This window comes from Alexandromys fortis, unplaced genomic scaffold (genome assembly GCF_014885135.2).
Source record: "Alexandromys fortis isolate MF-2015 unplaced genomic scaffold, M_Fortis_MF-2015_v1.1 scaffold_51, whole genome shotgun sequence".
NCBI classification, from domain to species: domain Eukaryota; kingdom Metazoa; phylum Chordata; class Mammalia; order Rodentia; family Cricetidae; genus Alexandromys; species Alexandromys fortis.
The window spans coordinates 5,947,567-5,968,548 of record NW_026067925.1 but is presented as its reverse complement, the minus strand read 5'-3'; the positions used below and the strand labels follow the sequence as shown (position 1 = coordinate 5,968,548).

The following is a 20,982-nucleotide window of genomic DNA, read 5'->3' as shown; positions in this document are numbered from 1 at the left end:
CCCAGCCAAAACTATCATAAGTCAATCATCGTCTAGCTTTATACATTGTGCTTTTATAGGAGATGTTTACTGAGGGTTGGCTATGGTTCAGTTGAAGAGCACTAGCCTAGCATGCTTGAGGCCCTGAGTTCAATCCTCAGCGCTCGCACACATACACAAAGGATTAATAATCCACTTATTGTAGAGCCAACCTAATTGAAAAGGAAAACATATCGGCTACAATAAATCATAACAGACCAATGCTAAAACTCAGCAGGGAACAAATGATTCTGTAGATATACCAGCAGCCTCCACCTCAGCCCTGAGGATAGGCCCTAGAAACTCAGTCTGACTCATACTAGAGAGGTGTTAACCCCAGCTCTCCTCCAAGTAGTCAAATCCAATCCCAAGAAATCTAGACTTACTAGACTAAAATCTTCTGTCGATTCTGTTACCACCTGTCCTAGTGTGGTTTCTGTTGCTGTGATAAAGATCATGACCAAAAGGAACTTGGAGAGGAAAGGGTTTATTTGGATTACATATCTGGGGTCACAGTTCATTGAGAGAAGCCAAGGCAGGGAAGGACTGCAGAGGCAGGAACTGAATGAAGCAGAAGCCACAGAGGACACTGCTTACTGGCTTGCTCCTCGGGGTTTGCTCAGTACACTGCCCACAGTGAGCTGGGTCCTCCCACATCAATGAAGAAAATGAACCACAGGCCAGTCTGGTGGGGCCATTTTCTCAATTAAGTTCCCTCTTCCTAAATGATGCTAGCCTGCATCAAGGTAACATAAAAACTTGACAGCTATAACATACTTAAAGGTATACAGAAAAGACCTTGATCTTCTCTAAAAATTTATATAATAAAAAATTCAAGGGTCAAGATAATTTGCATGCAGCACATAGATGGATTATTTACTAATAACATTTGAACCCTGGACACCGAAAACTCATCCCATACTTTGTGTATCTCATCAAATCCATATTTAAATTTTACTGTGTGAAATAATCAAATTTTCTCAGAGATAATGGGAAAGCTATGAGAAGGAATGACTGGTGGACACTAAGCTACCATTACAAAAGCACGAGCTCTTGTGTGCCACCACACGGCACAGTGACTTCGGCATGGACTGAATATTTCAAACAGCTGAGAGGAAGGAGCTTAACGTCACTGCAATAAATGGACCAGGAGACAGACACAACTGACCTCTAAGGCAAGAGCTGCCTGCACTGCCCCCGTTCTAAATGCTCTAATGGCTTCCTCTTGATGGAAACAGACGCTACTTCCCTGGCCTGATTTCAAGGAGAGCGGCCTCTGCCCCTGCTATACACCTCCTTTCACAGCCTCTCACCCGCACCTTCCCAGCCCAGCCACACTCCCCTGCTTAGTTCCTCTAAAAAGCCAGTTTCCTTTCTGCTTAAGGCTTTTATGAGTTTTGTTTTTTGTTTTGCTTCAAGTTTTTGAATTTTAGCCAACTGCTTTCCAGAAGAGGAAAATGTCACAATGAAAGCCCCTGAAGTAAGGAAAAATGACATCCTTGTTCCTCTTCTGCAGCCTTGAAGGTTTTGAACAATTTATTGCATGTGTAATTAAATAATTACATAATTCTGTAATGGTTCTCTCAACAGTAAGTAATCTCAAAAAGGACAAGGCCCACATCTTCCTATTCCTCAGGAGCAGACTGTTAACACAGCAAGCACATTTACAGACATTATTTACCACACATGAAGTGCTTGCTACACGTTCCCTCACTGAATGGCACAGTTCTGCTACACTCATTCAGCATGTGAAGAAATCAGAATGCTGGGGCAAATGAGAAATTTTACTACAGAGTCTATGTTCTGAGCTCCTAACAAGTACTATTTACTAAGTGTAGGATGAAAAACATAATACGTGCCGATAAGACTAACAAATAAGCTGGGCAGTGGTAGCTCACGCCTTTAATCCCAACACTCAGGAGGCAGAGGTAGGCAGAGCTGTCTCAAAAAAAAAAAAAAAAAAAAAAAAACAACCTGACTCCAAGGAGAGAACAGTGGAGGTATAAGGAAACTATAAATCTCTAATGATGGGAACCCTTTTTGAACCAATCAATATCAATATTGACAATATAACAAAGAAACCCAAAGGTACTACTCAGATCAAATGAAACCAAAGAGGTCAGTCAACTATATCCAATGTGGGATTCTTGGCTGAAACCTATTATACTAGAAGAAACGCAGTAACAGGCATTATTGACAACTGACAGAATTAAAGGCATAAATGTGCCATCTACTGTGTGAAAGATGATAATCATCCTATGGCACCCCATCCCCACCATCAGCTATGCCAGCAATCTTCAAGTCCTATCTTTAAATAAAGAGATTTAAAGGCTATGGAAGGTTAAAATAAATAAATAAATATTAAAAAATTATTCTTCTTTGTTTAGTGACTTAAAACAGGAAGAACAGTTATTAAATGGCCTCTGAAATGTGCATAAATGCTTTACATATAATCAACTGTTTTGATCAACAACAGGACTTAGGTTTGTTTTTCTTACCCTCAGATTTCATGTCAAGCACATACTAGTAATCACTAGGCCCTAAAATGCAAGGTGCTTTCCACAGTATTCTCGTGCCAGGCACTGTGGGTGCTGGGGACATAATGAGGAATGAGAAGATACCATCCACAAGGCGTGATGGTGCATACCTTTAATCCCCGCACTGGGGAGGCAGAGGCAGGCAGGCAGAGCTCTGTAAAGTAATCATGACTAGCCTGGTCTACAGAGTGAGCTCTAGGACAGGCAGGACTACACAGGGAGACCCAGTTTCAAAAAGAAGAAGGAAGCGGAGTCACCATCCTCATCACAACATAAAATTCTCTTTATATTTGAGGAATCCGAGGCTCCTTAGGTTTAACCCCTGGGTTGGGAAAGACAACATACAGATCCAGGTCTCCCTCCAAGCCTCATCTAGGTTAACTGCACTGTCCAAAGGCTTTAGCATATAATCAACAGTTACTAATAAAAAAAATATTCTAATACTAATACTACTACTAATACTAATAAAAAAAATAAGTTCACTTTCAATTTCTCCATTTCCTCTATTTCAATCTAGATTTCTTCTTTTCAGGGTGTGTCTGTGTGCATGTGTGCATGGTGCTTGTGTGCGTGTGTATGTGTATTGTATCTATGCAACTATGTGCATGTGTGGAGACCAGACGAGGACACTGGTGTTCTGAATTATCCTGCCTTAACCTTTACAGACAGGTCAGGGTCTCTCACTGAACCCCCCCAGTTTTACATGCACCTGCAGCAATGGCTGGCTTTTCACATGGTCCCTGGGATGCAAATCCTGGTCCTCCTGCTTGTGCAGCAAGAACTCTTATTCATGCAGCTATCTCTCCAGCATCTCAACTCAGATCTATAAATGTTTTGGTTTCAGAGTGCTATATAAAAATTAAAAAACACACACACAAAATATGTAAAACCTCCTCCCCTTTATAATTGAATTAGAGTAATTGCTGACTTACGTTTTCGGAGGGTGCAAAATATCAAGTAATAATTTAGTACAGACAAAAATAATAAATTTGAAAGGGAATTTATTAGAAAAATTGATGCTCCTAAAGATCCCTGGTCTGCCGACAGAATTCTATACCTAAGCAGTTGCTTTCCTGGACATGGTTCTAATTGTAAACAGAAGATTCTCCTAGTACTGTGTAAAATCTCCAGGAGACATGAACAATGGGATTAAAAGATCCAATAAATTGACAACTGCATCAATTGCCCATTTAAACAAACAAAATTAACCAGAAGGGGAAAATTCAAACAAAAATGCTGAGGAAACTTCAAAGAAATGATAAAACTTCAAAGGGAATTTTTTCATCACATTTCAAACATTTTTTTCAGTACAAAAAAAAATAAAGGACTTAAAATTGACATGGAAGTTCTTCTGTATATGTGTTGCTTTTATTGGTTGATGAATAAATCTGTTTGGCCAATGGATTAGCAGAGTAAAGCCAGGTGGGAAACTGACAAGTAGCTATGGAGAGTGGAGGCGGCGAGATGTCTCTGTCAATTCTAGAACTTTGGAAGTTGGTTACAATGCACTTCCCGTTTACTTAGGTAATATCATATCCTTTGGGAGTCCTGTTTTTTTTTTTTTTTATTTTTTCGAGACAGGGTTTCTCTGTGGCTTTTTGGTTCCTGTCCTGGAACTAGCTGTTCTAGACCAGGCTGGCCTCGAACTCACAGAGATCCGCTTGCCTCTGCCTCCCGAGTGCTGGGATTAAAGGCGTGCACCACCACCACCCAGCCGGGAGTCTTTAAAGAGTTGAAGACAGATAATTATAATTATAGTTTTCCTTAGTTATGATAAAAGATAAATTAGATATAAAACTTTAGATTCCCAGAGATGGGATAAATGATAGAGTATTTTCCTTAATTTGCCAAATGTAAATGGACTACATATTGTAACTATAATTCTTTCTTGATAATTGTTTTTATATGTAATTTTACTATGATAAAGTTATAACCTTCCTTTTTAATTAGACAGAAAAGGGGAAATGATGTGGGAAGTCCTCCTGTCTATGTGTTGCTTTTATTGGTTGATGAATAAATCTGTTTAGGCCAATGGCTTAGCACAGTAAAGCCAGGCAAGAAATATGAACAGAGATATAGATAGAGAATAGGAGGAGTCAGAGAGTCTCCATAAAGCTGCCAAAGGAGACAGACACCAGAGAACCTTACCCAGTAAGTCATAGCCTCATGGTGATACACAGAATAATAGAAATGGGTTAATTTAAGATATAAGAGTTAGCCAGAAATATGTCTAAGCTATTGGCCTAGCAGTGTTGTAATTAATATAGTTTCTGTGTGATTACTCAGGTCTGAGTGACTGGGAAACTAATGGACAGTCTCCACCTACACACAAATTAACTTGGTTTTAAAATTTTAGAATCATTTGCTTTTTAGCTAGAAAAAAAATGTAATCTAGGAAAAAATAAATTACACTGTTCAAACACAAAATAAGCAATAGAGAAGCATAACAACATATATATACATACATACACACATATATATGTGGCATATATATATATATATGCCACATAGAAAGGATTTCTAAGTGAGACTCCCACTTGATCCACTAGGCTGGACAGAGATACAGCACACCTCTGCAGATGCTGCAGGGCTTTTCCCAGGGACAACTGGATCTTGAGGGTACTAACCTAATTTACTTTAATCCATTGATAGATTAAAAAATTTGAACAGAGCCAGGCTGCGGTGGTGCACGCCTTTAATCCCAGCACTCGGGAGGCAGAGGCAGGTGGATCTCTCTGAGTTCGAGGCCAGCCTGGTCTACAAGAGCTAGTTCCAGGACAGGAACCAAAAGCTACAAAGAAACCCTGTCTAGGGGCTGGTGAGATGGCTCAGTGGTTAAGAGCACTGACTGCTCCTCCAGTGGACCCGGGTTCAATTCCCAGCACCCACATGGCAGCTCAGAGCTGTCTGTAGCTCCAGTTCAAGAGAATCTGACATCATTATACCAATGCGCATGAAATAAAGTTAAATAAAGTTTAAAAAAGAAAAAGAAAGAAACCCTGTCTAGAAAAATCAAAAAAAAAATTGAACAGAACTGGAAAAGGGGAGGGCTCATGGATAAAGGAGGATGCTGGGGGGTGTTCCTTGGGGGTCTTGTGTTGCCCTGGCTACTTCCTATTGCTCCACTTTACTTCTTGTTTTCCACTTGTGTTTATCTCCCTTACTGTGTCACCTTTGGGGGAGGGCAATCCCTCCCTCATCCTCCTGTTCACTAACTTCTGACTTCACCTAAGGGCTACAGTTAACCTATAAGCCTCACTTGTCCAAAGACAGCAAACTTCCTGGAATGTTGTGACAAGTCACACGTTTTCACTTCAATAAACAAGGGTGTTTGCCCCAGGATGTGCTTGACCAGTCCGAGGCTGGAGATCCATAGGCAGGAAGATTGTCAGGATGTGTGCTTGGCCCCCATTGGGCAAAGGTGGAAAGCAAGCACAGTGGCTGTGGGTCTGCCCTTACAGAGGCACCGGACTGAAGTCATTCGGTACCATTTCTCTGGGAACCCTGGATACGAACCTGGCTAGTGCTCACCTTCGTGGTCAGTTGGACAATCATGGATTAGGGCTTTCTTCCCGCAGTTCTTAGGTTTAATGCTCACCAGATTACTTTCCATTAAACAAGCATTAAATATACAAGAACTTGAATATATGAAATCCAGCTCTTGACAGCCACTACTTAGACAGTTCTTCCTCTAAACTCATTTTAACAGAAAACTATGTTTTGTTAACTAAAGAATCAGGAACTCTCTCTCTCTCTCTCTCTCTCTCTCTCTCTGTAGGGATAAAAATTGTAAAAATCAGGCTGGGCATGGAGGTATACTTCTTTTTAATCACAACACTCAAATGCAGAGTCAACGTGAACCTCTGTGTGTTCCTGGACCAATCAGTACTACAAGGTGAGACCCTGTCTCTAAATAAACAAATGTATTAATTGCAAAAACCAGCAGTATACTCCAGTACTACCCTAAACATCTCCTTAATGGCTTTTTCCCTTTTACTTTCTTTTTCTTTTTTCTTTTCTCTTTTTTTCTTTTTTGTGCAGGAAGGTAAATAAGCAAGACTCTAATTAAAAACAAACTTTCTGGGTAAGGGTTTTTTTTTTTGTTTTTTGTTTTTTTGTTGGTTTTTTTTGGTTTTTTTTTTTTTTTTTTTTTTTTTTTTTTTTTTTTGTTTTTTTTGGTTTTTTTTTTTTATTTTTTTTTTTTGGTTTTTCGAGACAGGGTTTCTCTGTAGCTTTTCGAGCCTGTCCTGGAACTCCCTTTGTAGACCAGGCTGGTCTCGAACTCACAGAGATCGGCCTGCCTCTGCCTCCCGAGTGCTGGGATTAAAGGCGTGCGCCACCACCGCCCAGCTGGGTAAGGTTTTTTTATCTGAAATTTTTTTTCTTTTTTCGAGGCAGGGTTTCCCTGTAGCTTTGGAGCCTGTCCTGGAACTCAACTAGGCTGCCTCTGCCTTCTGAGTGCTGGGATTAAAAGCTTGTGCCACCAACCACTGCCCCAGCCACACAATATTATTTTGATATTCTCTCCCCTCCCCCCAAAGCCTCTCTGATCCTCCCCACCTCCCTACTCACCAACTTCATGGTCTTTCTTTCATAAAAATAAAAAAATTAAAAAAAGTGGATACTTTCCTTAGAATGTACCTTTCACATCTAAAGCACAAAATCTTAATACCTTTAAGTAGTGGTTTAAAAAAGTCTATACTACCATCCCGGCTTCTGAGATTTTCTCATGTATAAATCTCAATTCCTAGCTATCAATAAACAGATCTCTGGCACAGTCTCCTGTTTCCCTGCCGATTTTCTGTGATCACCATGACGATGGACTAAACAGCTCATGTAAATATTAGTTAACCACTTTGTCCCAGACTGAGACGGGAGGGGCTAGGGTCGACAGGGTGTGTAGTGAAAACTCAAAAACCGAACAAAGATGGAGCGTTACTTTCACTTCTATGTTTGCCCTTTTCTATTTTAGGGCTTGCTTATTTATTTATTTAGCGGAGATTTCGACGATTATCGTGTAATTGCTGTTTGGTCACTAGATGCTAACCACGGATCCGAGTTTAAGGCATTCTGCTGTGTTAGAAACAACTCAAAAAGGTCTTGGCAGTTCAAGGCAGATGATCCGTTTTTCGGGTCCCCTGAGGGCTCGCGGGTCACTGCAGTCTCGGTTCCCGGCACCCTCGGTGAACCCGGCCAATGTGGGCGGCCCCGATGGGTCCCGGCTGGGTTTTCTTTCTGTCCTGATTAAACTGGTGATTGGGGTCTCTCCTCTTTTAAGCAAGACCCGAGCGGGCACCGCACAGGGTGACCTCGAGGCCCTGCTCCGCCGCCTGACGGAGGAGGCAAGATGGAGGCGGTCGGCGCCTGGGGCGGGGCGGGGGTGACGGCGCGAGCGCAGAGGATCCGTCGGGTTCCAGCGCCAGCTCGCGTCCCCCGGCAGGGCCGCCCTCCCTTCCTTCCTCCCTCCCTCCGGGTCCGCACAGCGCAGGCTGCGGCCGGCGCCCTCACAGGGCGTGGAGGGCCCGGGAACAAGGACGCCATTATGAACGTCCCCTGTGGGGGCGGCAGCCGCAGCCCGCGCGGACCTCGGCGGGGAAAGGGCGGGAGGGCGGGGCGGCCGAGGGCGGAGCCGACGGCGGGGACGCGGGCTGGCGCGGTTCCTCGGCCCACCGTCTGCGCGCCGAGGGGCGCAAGATGGAGGTCCGCCTCGGTGGCACCCCCGTCAGCTTTCCTACCTGTTCCTTCCCGGTCCTTTTCCTCCGCCATCTTGGTGCGGAGCCCGTCGCCTGGGAGATGCCCATGACAACCCCGCGGGGCGCGCGAGCGGGGAGCCCCTCGGCGCGCGGGGGTCCTCCTTCCGCCCGCGGCCCGCTTGGCTTTCCGGAACCCCGGGAACCGAGGCCCGCGTTCTTTAGGCCGAGGGGCGTCATTTATTCCGGAGCCCACCATGGCCTCTTGGTGACGGTCCTGAGAGCTAGCGCACACCGCGCTCCCCCTCGCAGGCCGTGCCTCGCTGGCTTGCCGGCTTGTTTATTAATTTGCTTTTAAGGTTTTATTGGGTTTTTTGTTGTTTTTGTTTTTTTGGGGGGGGGTGTTTGCTTTTTTTCGCAGAGCGCAGCCCCGTTCCATTCACAGCCTGAAGGCCGCGCGCCCGCCCGCCTACCAGGCCCTGGGTCCCCTGCGTCCCCCGCGTCCCCTCTAAGCGGAGCCATTGCGCAGCCCAGGGAAAATGGACGTGGGCCGGCTGCGGGAGGAAGCCAGGCCTCTCCCCGGGATCGCGGGAGAGGACTCGCTGTAGGAAAAAAAAAATGTGCAAAATAGGCGCAAAACACTGCGTCGTCAAGGTTGCAATTTCTGATACAAAATAGTGTTCTCATGGCAACAAATAAATTGCCGGTCTGGTCTCAGCATTACACACATTGATATGTTGATGGGGCAACTTGGCGTGACCTGCCAATGAGAATTTTGAATCCTATGTTCCTGAGAAGCTCTGCTATAACATTTTGTTGTTTTATGGATAAGCTCAATATACTTACATGTTTTTTTTAAAAAAAAGCAACAACACAGTTTTAAAATGCCTAACAATGTGGCTCAAATGAATATCTAGTTTTAATCCTTAATGACATTCCGGGGCATGTGTGTACTCGTTTAAAAATTTATTATAAAAGTAACAACTAAATGTTGAGGCCTTTAAAATGCAAGGTATTAGTATTTAATTTTTTATTACTGTTTTTTCTTAACTGAACTTCTGTAATTGCAATGAATGAACCCTCAAAACAGGCCAACTATATTCTTCATTAAAATATTTTTTCCTTTAAAATAACTATTTGATGCAGTGTCTAGCATTACACCGAAAATAATTACAAACTTGAATAGTCCCCAAATGGTGCATGTTAGGAAATACTCGTGGGATAAACTAAAGTGTGCACAGTAAACTTGATACCCCAAATATGGGAGAGTAATCAGTACTCATTTATATTAATATTTACATTTTGTGTGTTCCCCTTTCTCTCCTTGGAGATAAGCAAGTGTGGGGAGGAAGCAACCTGACCATTGCTGACTGCAGAGGATCCTAAATGTCTCCTGCTCCCTAAGTCTCTTTCAGTGGTCCCATAGTTCCAGAGCTTCTCAAAATGGTTTATAGTGCTTTTACTTACTTGTTTCTGCCACAGAAATTTCCAACCAGTAAAGTTGTGCTATATACACTGGGACATTCTGACTAGAATTTGTGTGTGTGTGTGTGTGTGTGTGTGAGAGAGAGAGAGAGAGAGAGAGAGAGAGAGAGAGAGAGAGAGAGAGAGAGAGAGAATGTGTGTAGTTTGTGTCTTTAGTATTCGTAAGAGGAAAGATTCTCTCTGGGTGCCCAGGCTGATCTTGAATTCCTGGGCTTCGCTGATACTCCTGTTTCAGCCTTGATGAATAAATTTAGCACCCCAGCTGCACGTGCCCACATCCAGTTTGAAGTAATACAGGTCTTAAAAATGAAGACAAGTTATTGTTCTCCATGACTTTCCCTAGAGGGTCACGTCAGTCAACTTCCTGTAAGACAGACTTTCCTTTTGCATATGTTTGCGTCAGGAAAAGTATTAGCAGTCCATGGTAAATAAACTGGGATCCTTCTATGAGCATTTGTACCTATACCCAGTTAACATTTTTTAAAAGCTGAACAGATTTCTTTTTTCTTTTCTTTTCTTTCTTTCTTTTTTTTTTTTTTTTTTTTTTTGGATTTTTCGAGACAGGGTTTCTCTGTAGCTTTTTTTGGAGCCTGTCCTGGAACTAGCTCTTGTAGACCAGGCTGGCCTCGAACTCACAGAGATCCGCCTGCCTCTGCCTTCCTAGTGCTGGGATTAAAGGCGTGCACCACCACCCGGCTGCTGAACAGATTTTTTTAAACCCCCCCCCCAATATTTTGTACAGTCCATTAAACTATTCAATAAAGTATTTTATCTCAGTAATTCAAAATCGTATCAATCTATACTTCTTTGAAGTCCCCTCAAATATTTAAAATACCATCGTCAAATCAGCTGTGGAAGATCGCACTTGAAGTCTCAGGAGATAGAAACAGAGGGCTCCGGAATTCAAGGTTCTCCTCCTCCTCCTCTGGCAGTGAGTTCAAGATCAGCATGTGCTTCCCATTTATAAATCCTAACACCAGTAGAGACCACAACAACAACAAAAGAAGGATTGAACAGGCTACATAAGACCCTGTCTCAAAAACCCTTAAATAATTCACTAATAAACTATTGAGCTAGGTTTGGCAATTGACACCAATAGTCACAGCACTTGGGAAGCTGGGACAAGAAGATTCCTGCAAACTTAAGGTCAATCTGGGCCACATACTAAGCCCCTAGATTATAGTGGTATATTACTTGTATTTTAATAAATAAAGCTAGTTTACAGATCAGAGGGCAAAGCAGCCATACTAGTTAGCCATACAGGCCAGGGAGTAGTGGCGCACACCTTTACTCCCAGGACTCAGGAGACAGAGGCAGTTGAATCTCTCTGAGTTCAAGGCCGCCCCAGCACTAAGATCCCACACCTTTAATCCCAGCACTAGGGAGGTGAAGACAGGAGTGATATGCTGTGTGGAGAGAGGGAGGAGACAGGAACTCAGTGGAGTGTGGAGTCTGAGGTTGGTGGAGTTCTTTGCAGGATCGCCCCTTTGTTTGTCTGAGCCTTGGTAGAGATCAGATCTCTCTAGTGGCTTGGCTGCTTTGCTTTTCTGATCTTCAGCTTGAACCCCAATATCTGTCTCTGGGTTTTTATTATTTGTGCTTCACTAGATCAAAAAGCCAAATTAAAAAAACAAGTATGTTATGTTAGCTAACACTCCCCCTCTGAGTTTAAAGACAAGAGACAGCTCTTACCCATAGCCACAGTACCTAGCCTCATTATAGCACATTTTAGGTGCTTAATACAATTTTCCAACTGGCTAATTAAAGGTTTGACATAATGTCAAATTATTCTGGAAAACTTCCCGCAGGTGAAGACTGTTTTCCAAATAAAATATGGGTTTATTCCCTGAGGACCAGCTTTCATGGTACCAGAAGGGGCCATATGTGCTTCCGAAGGAGGGGAGCAGCCAACCGGCCTACCCAGCTGTGATGACTGAACCACAGCAAGGACCGGCATGGCATGATAACCCTAAGAGTAAAGTACTGGCATACATACCTCGGTAACCAACTGTTCTCTAACTGGATTTAAGACCAGCTCAACAAGAGGGAAATCATGCTTGGTACTAGAATCCTAGCCAACTACACAGAGCTAGTGAAGTCATAGATCTTGGAGAACTGTGGTGGTTTGAATAGGTATGGCCCTCATAGACTCATGTGTTTGAATGCTTGGCCCATAGGAAATGCCAATATTAGGAGGCATGGCCTTGTTGGAGAAAGCATGTCACGGTGAGAGTGAGCTTTGAGGGCTCATATATGCTCAATATGACAATTCACTTCCTGTTGCCTGAGGATCAAAATGGAGAACTCTCAGCTACCTCTTCAGCAACATGTCTGCCTGCATACAGCCATGATGATAATGGACTAATCCTCTGAAACTATAAGCCAGCCCCAATTAAATGGGTTTTTTTTATAAGACTAAGATAGGAGCTGTAGCTGGGCAATGGAGGTGCACACCCTTAATCCCTGGACGTGGGAGGCAGAGGCAGGTGGATCTCTGTGAGTTCAAGGCCAGCATAGTCTACAGAGCGAACTCCAGGACAGGCTCCAAAGCTACACAGAGAAACCCTGTCTTGAAAAACAAAACAAAACAAAAAAGAGGAGTTATGGATTATGGCCTTTTGGGAGTAGGTGTGGCCTTGTTGAAGGAACTGTGTCACTTGGAGTAGGTTTGGGGTTTCAAATGCTCAAGCCAAGCCCAGTGTCTCTTCTTACTGCCTGTCAATCCAGACACAGAACTCTCAGCTGCTTCTCTAGCACCATGTCTGCCTGAGCGTCACAATGATTCCTGCCACGACCATAATGGACTAAACCTCCAAAACTGTAAGTCAGCCCCAGATAAACGTCTTCCTTTGTAAGAGCTGTCGTGGTGTCTCTTCACAGTAAAACGTGGACAAAGGCATGGATTTCGTATAAGAAGAAACATGGGAAGATAAACCCGATCTGTGCCCTGAGATTTTTCTTCTACGTGGAAAGTCTGCTTTCTGAGTGTTTCACAGGCACACAAGGGATGGGCTGACCCCATGGTGCTCACCACTGCCACAACCTGCTGCCTGTATGACACACAGTTTTTGATGTAGTTGACTGTCTTTCAGCTGGCCCTTCTTGGTTCCCACCTAAACCTTACTAAGCAGATGCGACCTTCACACATTGCTGGAGCTCCAAACACAGGACCTACTACTCTGGTCTGATTCCAGCTTCCGAATTGTGGGCACATACCTTCCCTGGATGACAAATATCAAGAATGCCCATGTCACCCTACCAATAGGTCAGTAGTCTGACCCTATAATCTCAAAAGAAAAGTCTTATCAGACGACGTCAGAGAGGGCTAGGAGTATCACTCAGGAGTGTATCAAATGGTGAACATGCAGAAACACTGGGTGTGCACCCAGGACCATATACTCAAGTCAACACATTAGGGATTGGATTCGTGACAGAGCTGTAAGTTAAAATAGTTCTTTTCCGGCTGGAGATGTACCCAAGTTGATACAATGCCTACCTAGCATGGCAAAGCTCTGAATTCACTCTCTAACATCCTATAAAGCAGGGGTGTTAGTATATGAGCACTAGGGAAGTAGAGGCAGGGGGAGAGGGAGTCCAAGATCATCCTTGAAATTCAAGGACAGCCACGGCTATAAGAGACTCTGCCAACAGTTTTTGTTTTTTGGGTTTTTTGTTTGTTTATCTTTCAAGACAGGATCTCTCTGTAACTCTTGATTTCTGGAACTAGTTCTGTAAGACCAGGCTGACCTCAAACTCACAGAGATCCACCTGCCTCTGCCTCCCACGTGCTGGGATTAAAGGTGGGCACCACCACCGCCCAGCTCCTGTCAAGATTCTCAATTAAGCTATGTGAAATACTTTGATTACAGTATGTCTTTTAATCTTTATGAGGTTGCTCACACTCCTGTTTTACAGGTGAAAGATATCTTTATATAAATGATATGCTTTACGATATTGTAGGTAGTTAAGTGTCTAGTATAGATTACAGCGCATCTGGGCTCTATTTCTCTTTCACGACTGTGTCCATGGGGAAACCCTGCTTAGTGACCAGAACACTTAGAGAAGAATATTAAAAGCAAAAATTCTCCACAGAGTTAGTCACCTCTCTCTGTGGCTTTTCTTCTTTTCTTTCTTTCTTTTTTTTTTTTTAATGTGTTTCAAAACATGAAGCAAAACATCTGGTAGAATCTCTCCGAGACACTAAAGGAAGCAGACGGGGTGTGCTCCTTGTCCTGCCTAGACAGACGATGATTTAAACTAAAGGCCTGGCCAGACGCTGGCTCATCTCTCCTTCCCACATTGCTACAGACTGAGATTTCAGGCCTCTGTCATGACTGAAAGTTGTAGCCTTGGACAAGATCATTTTCAGAGCCAGAGGTAGTTTCAGTGTTCAGAGATGTTGGACCCAGGAAGCCAGGCTGTGGGCAGTTCGAAAGCAAGCCTTGAAGGAACCTCAGTCTACAGGAGCAGCTACCACCCCTAGCCTTTCTCCCAAAGCAAGGCTCTTTCTGCTTCTCTAAAAACACACGATGACATAGAAAAGGACTCTTTAATTCATTGCTTACACAGCTCTAGTCCCTAAGCAACACCATTCAAGGACTCTGAGCTAAGTCTCTGTCCTTCATGCACTGACAATGAGAACCTCTGATCTAAGAGAACCTGCTGTTCTGCTCGCACAGCTCAAGCAGGTGAAGCTCAGACAGACCTGGATGGATGTGGATGCTCCCAAGAAGCTCAGCATCCATGGGACTCTGTTGGTCCTTTTCTCCCCCAAACTTGTGTGATATTTTGATCATGTTCTGACAAATAAAACTTGCCTGGAGTTAAAGGGAGGAGTTAGCCACTAGCTGACTAAAATTAACCGCAGAGGTTTTGGAAGACAGAGGACAGATAAGAGAGGAAGTAGTAAGTGGGGCGGAGAGGGACCTGTCGTACCGTTTGGAGGAAGGAACAGAGCAGATAGGAAGGACCAGTGGCTCCTCCGTTTCTCTGATCCTTCAGGCTCTTACCCCAATATTTGGCTCCTACATTTTCAGTGATAAAGAATAATTAGAGTAATGTTTCACAAACTCACCATGGCTTTCTACTTCCTTCAATAAAAACACCAGGACACTATACAGCAGTAACAGTGGGGCTGAAAGATGGATCTGAAGGCAGAGGCACACACTCCCACATCTGATGAACTGCATTCATTCCCTATAACTCAGCTAGGAGAAGGAGAGAAACAATGGCTGTAAGATGTTCTCTGACGTTTCAGGAGTAAACCATGGCACACATGCACACACATCATCCCCCATACACAATAAAAAATATAACTCTTTTAAATAGTAACAATAAGTCCAGGAGTGTGAGTCAGTAGTAAAGCGCTTGCCTAGTGTTTGTGATGTTCTGAGTTTAATGCTCAGCATGGAAAAAAAGAGGAAGAAGAGGATGAACAAAAGGAGGAAAAGAAGAAAGTAAAAGAGGAAGAAGAGGAGGAATAAGAAGACCTCTGGGCTGGAGAGATGACTCAGCAGTTAAGTGCCCTTATGGCTCTTCCAGAGGACCTGAGTGTGATCCCAGACAGCCACAGCAGGAAGCGTACAACCACCTGAAACTCCAGCTCCAAGTAATGAAATGCCCTCTTCTGGCTTCTGTAGTCACCTATACACTGGCCTTCAGCTTGATATGTAGCCAAAAATCCATCTGCCTCCACATCCCAGGTGCTGGGATTACAGGAGTATTCCATCCCACATATACTGAGTTGTTTATTCTCTAAGTATAATAAACAGTCGGGTACTAAAAAGGGAATTTCTGCCAGACATCTTGGCACTTACCTGTAATCCCAGGTGGTGGGTGAGGGGCAGGGTGGCAGGAAGATCATAAATTGTTTGTGTGTTTGTTGAGACTGCCTTACTATGTAGCCCAGACTGACCTGGAACCTGCTATGTTGACCAATCAGAGATCAGTCTACCTCTACCTTCAGGGTTCACCTGGGCAGATTCATACATTTGAGGGCAGCCTGGATTACAGACTGAGACTCTCTCGCATGCAACAAAGTGATTTGTTACAGAGACAACCTAGTATCATTTTTTTGATTTAAACTTGAGCCAAAAAAAGTACCGAATGCTGTACTTTACCCTGACTGTGTAAGCCCAACCTATCATCATGGTTGTTTAGCAAATAGGAATCAGTTGAGGCTAACATCCCAGGGTTTAGAAGCTAACTTCTCCATCAATAGAAGGTCTTTCCTACATGATTTCAAGTGCCTACTTAGAATGAATGGTCATAAATAGCTTTTTTTTTTAAACATAGAGTTTCTCTGTGTAGCTTGGAGCCTGTCCTGGCTCTCACTCTGTAGACTAGGCTGGCCTCCAGCTCACAGAGATCTGTCTGCCTCTGCCTCCCAAGTGCTGGTGTTAAAGACATGGCCACCACTGCCAGGCATAAATAGCTTCTTTTAAATGCTTTTTTTTTTCCATTTGAAAAAGATTGTGACCCTGTCTTTCTTTGTGCTCCTTATTTGTAAAGAAATTTTTTTTTTATTTAATGGGTAGAAATGGGACGGTGGTGGTGCATGCTTTTAATCCCAGCACTCAGGAGGTAGAAACAGGAGGATCTCTGTGAGTTTAAAAACAGCCTGGTCTACAGAAAGAGTTCCAGGACAGCCTCAAAAGTCACAGAGAAAGCCTGTCTCAAAAAAATAAATAAATAAATGTAATATATAACAATGTTTAGCCCGTATGTACATATGTGTACAGTGCCCAGAGAGACCAAGAAGAAGGCTCATATCTCCGAGAACTGGAGTTACAGATGGTTATTAGTTGCCATGTGGGTGCTGGGAACCAAACCTGGGTCCTCTGCAAGAACAGTAAGTGCTCTTAACCATTGAGTCATCTCTCAAGCCCGTGTTCCTTAATTTTAAATGAATGATCTCTGTATGAATGCATCTGTATCAGGCTGTTCAAGACACTTTTGTTTGCTTGTTTGTTTTTTGAGACAGGGTTTCTCTGTGTAATAATAGTCTTGGCTGCCCTGGAACTCACTTTGTAGATCAGATTGATCTTGAACTCAATGAGATCGGCTTGCCTCCCTCTCAGGTGCTGGGACTAAAGGTGTACACTACTACCTTCCAGCTGCCACCACTGCCCAGCTAAGACACTCTTAAGACAGCTCTTTTGTTTTCCTGAGACAAAGCTTTGCCATGTACCTCTAACTGTCTCAGCATCTGCTATACAGCTGAGGGTGGCCTCAAACTTGCAGCACTCGGCCTGCCTCAGCCTCCTGAATTTGAATTCACGAGTGTGCCTGCAAGTTTTACTCTCGTTTCTGTCACTGTGATAAAATACCCAGCCTAAGAAATTCTAAGGAAGAAAAGGTTTACTCCGCTTACGATGGATGCAGTCTAACACTGAGGGCAAGTCAAGGGGAAGGGAACCAGAGGCAGCCCGTCACAGCCAAAGTCAAGAGTAGAAAGAATAAATGCATGCCTGCTCAGATCCACGTCTACTTACCCAGGACCCAAATCTAGGGAATGATGCCTCCCTCAATGGGTGGTCTTGCAGCTCTAGTAAGCAATCAAGTAAACCCCCCACAGACATGCCCACAGACCTAGATTTACCCGCAGTGAGACTCTCTCTCTTCCCCCTAGGTTCTGCCAAGTTGACAAAACTAACCACGGAGCTCTGCCTTTAAGATCACTGGCTGCTCTTCCAGAGGACCTGTGTTCAATTCACAACACCTACAATGGCAGCTCACAACTGGTTGTAACTCCAGGTCCAGGGGATCTGATGCCCTCTTCTGGCCTCGGCCACCATCCCCTACACACACACACACACACACACAATATGCAGACACACACGCAGGTACAACACCCATACACATAAAAGAAAAATTTTTTAAATATATATGAAAAGCAAGACACCCAATGTCCGACCCACTCAGCTCTCGCAGGGAGGGAACCAAAGACAGCCCAGTTATGCAACTGTTTCTGTGGCGTTCAATGCTGACATCCAAGACACTGCCAACGCTCCCGTGTGACTGGCTGAGAGCTTCCTGTTTTGTACCCATCCTCCCCTTCAAGTCCATACCCACATTAGTTACCTTCCTTGTCTCTGTAACAGAACATCCAACAGAAACTCTTTAAGAAGCAAAGATTTGGGGTTCATGGTTTCAGAAGGTTCAGTCGGTTCAGATGGGGTCAGCACGGTAGAGCAGAGAGAGCAGTCCACGTCACTGTGGGCCGGGAGGCAGAGAAGGAAAACTCACCTTTGGCTACCTCCTCTCTTCTCTCTATCTCAAGTATCCAATAATATTTACAGTCTCTATTATTTTCGGAAGGTCATAAGATCTAATATAAGAGTCCTGTGTGCTCAGTCCATATATAACATACAGGAAAATTCACAACTACTCTGGTTGGTCCCCTACCCCCCGCCACTCACCATTCTAGAAAATTGTGCCCAGAAGTGAGGCTGCTCCTTCAAAGACCAGTTTGTATTGACCAAACGCAGGCAACTTGACTGCAGATTTGACACTACTAGCCACTCCCCTCTCCTGTGTTTATAGCCCCAGTTTTCCTAACTGCCACAGCATTTTGTAAGTGTAAGCCTCTTCCACATTCCTTTTTAGGACAAAATAACACTCATAAATTTGTAAATCAATTCTGCCCTAGTCCTTTTGTATGATTTCCTTTTCTTTTAAAATATGGAATACGTCATGAATTTGCTTGTCAGCCTTGCGCAGGGCCAGGCTAATCTTCTCTGTATTGTTCTAATTTTAGAGTATGTGCTATCAAAGAGAGCACTCGATCATTTTTTTCTTATTCTTTTTATGGCACCCAACAAATTATTCTTTAAATGTACTTGCTTTTATCTGTATTTTTATGGGAAAAACTTTTTTTTTTTTCAGACAGGGTCTCACTGTGCAGCCCTGGCTATCCCGGAACTCACTGTGTAGACCAGGCTGGCCTCCAATTCATAGAGATTTACCTGCCACCATGCTTGGCTCAGAGCAATTTTTCTTAATTGCTATTACTTTAAGTTATAATACACACCCATCTGTCATATTCTTGTGGGGAGGGAGTTGTTTTAGGATAGACTCTCACTCTGAAGCCCAAGCTGGCCCTGGGTGCATAGCAATTCTCCCTCAACTTTCCAAGTGATGGGATTATAGGCATGTGCCACCATATTAGACGTTGCCATTGTCATTTTGATGGCCATAGAATACGATAATGTGGTTTAAGGGTATTTATTTGATGGCTTTCTCATTTGATAATTGTGTCCACAGCTGAGTTACCCTAAAAACTGAGAAAAAAGAACCAAGCACTGCAACAACCAATTTTTCTTGTTTTTTCTTCCTTCCTTTCTTTTTGTCTTTCTTTCTTTCTTTCTTTCTTTCTTTCTTTCTTTCTTTCTTTCTTTCTTTTTTTGCTTTTTGGAGACAAGGTTCTGGAACTCACTCTGTAGACCAGGCTGGCTTTGAACTCACAGAGATTCATCTTCCTCTGCCTCCTGAGTGCTGGGATTAAAGGCGTGCACCACCAGCAGTTTTTGAGAGCCAGCCAAGGTTCTGGGGAGTGAGTGCCTGGCACAGTGAACAGAGTTGTCTGCCATGCCAAGTCTCAACCCAGGGTTTCAGATGACAGAGCAACAGTGCTAACCCAGCTCTCTAGTTCACCACTGCAAACTGACGGAGCGCAGAGGGAACAGTCACCCTCCTCCTTTAGCTACTTACCAACTAGCCATGTGGGCATCTGTACTCAAACACCTGAAACATTCGTTATTCCTGTTGCTGAGTGTGTTGGCACACATCTGTAATCCTAGCACTTGGAAGGCTGAGGCAGGAGCGTTGTTGTGAGTTTGAAAGTCAGCCTGGTGTACATATCAAGTTCCAGGCCAAATGGTGAGACTTAGCCCTGTTTTCTTTTCTAATTACATAAGAAAATAAATCCTTTCTCCTCCACTTAAAGATTTTCCAAGGACCTGAATATTGCTGTACTGTATCTATGTCAGTACCAACCTTCAACATTAAGAAATCTGTACCTATTATTGAAGATAATAAGAATTGATTATCTTAGTCTGCTCATTTGCATATGTATGCATATGCATGCTCTTTCTGCTGTGGGAAAGGAACAGGTGAAACTCAATCAGAGATGGGTGAATTTCATGCAAACGCACAGCCAGTTCACGCGGCTTCTCTTTCAGTGGCAGCCACCGTCACTGCTCCCCATGGCTTGACAGTGAAGATTGAATTTCTCTTCTTGCTGTGTTGAGCATCTATTTTTAACTTGGCCAACTGACTTACCAGGGAGCCCTGTGAGTGCTGCTATTTTTAGACAAACAATAATTGTCCCTGAAACCCACTAACAGGAAAGTGTTGTCCAGCTCTCCTGCACGCGGCCCATGGTATAAACTGCTTGTTTGTTTGTTTTTGAGATAGGGTCTCCTGTATTCTCAGCTGTCCGGGAACTCACTCTGTAGCTAAAGACAGCTTGAACTTCTTCTGACCCTCACACCTCCACCCTGCTCCAAGCTAGGGATTTACTACACACATTATAAACTAATAATTATAAACAATAAGCACTAGGCAGGCAGGGTGGTTCATGCCTTTAACCCCAGCAGTAAGGAGACAGGGGTAAGTGAGACTCTATGAGCTGTGGGCAAGCCTGAGTTTCACGCCAGATAGAACTTCATAGTGAGGTCATCTCAAAATAAAGAATATTTGCTGAACCCCGCTGTATGCCTGGACTATGTATGTACTTGTGTATGTTTTCTCAGCTAATCCTCACAAATAATTCTTCTTGCCTCACATACACACTAAAACCCTGCAAATAACAAATTACAGCTCAGAGGGCACGCGTGGCAGTCAGTCCTGAGTTCAAATCCTATCCTTGCCAGTTGTTGGCCGGGTGAACTGGGCAAACCACCTAAGCCCTCCGAGTCTCGCTCAGCTTTTCCAGCCCTTAAAGTAGGCGAGGATGTTCACTGGGTGCACAGTAAGCCAAGCCCTTCTACAGGGTCTGGGGCAAGCAGTCACACGATGAAAGTAGTTGCTGCGGGAGATGACTCAGCAGATGAAAAAGCTCAGAAGCCAAGCCTGACGACCTGAGTTCAGGGCCAGTCCCTGCAACCACAGGGGAATGGAAAGAAGTGACTGCTGAAAGTCGTCCTCTGACCTCCACATATGCGCCCCATAAACAAACAAACAAATAAACGAATAAACAAATAAGTGAATGAATGGCCAAATCAATAAATAAATAGACGTATGTTTTGTTT

General features: G+C 43.8%; 1 protein-coding gene and 1 non-coding gene across 2 annotated transcripts in view; both read right to left on the bottom strand.

Moving 5' to 3' along the window:
* Efcab2 (EF-hand calcium binding domain 2) overlaps positions 1–8,595 on the bottom strand; it is a 79,394-nt gene extending 70,799 nt beyond the window's left edge. Inside the window, exon 1 of the mRNA XM_050142971.1 lies at positions 8,291–8,595. Within this exon, the coding sequence (XP_049998928.1) occupies positions 8,291–8,504 (214 nt within the window). The 5' untranslated portion in view covers positions 8,505–8,595. The remainder of the gene's footprint in view (positions 1–8,290) is intronic.
* A 9,811-nt stretch (positions 8,596–18,406) lies between these two features.
* LOC126502250 (U6 spliceosomal RNA) lies at positions 18,407–18,512 on the bottom strand. The gene has a single exon (XR_007591872.1). It is a non-coding gene; the product is annotated as a U6 spliceosomal RNA (small nuclear RNA).
* Between the last annotated feature and the right edge of the window lie 2,470 nt (positions 18,513–20,982).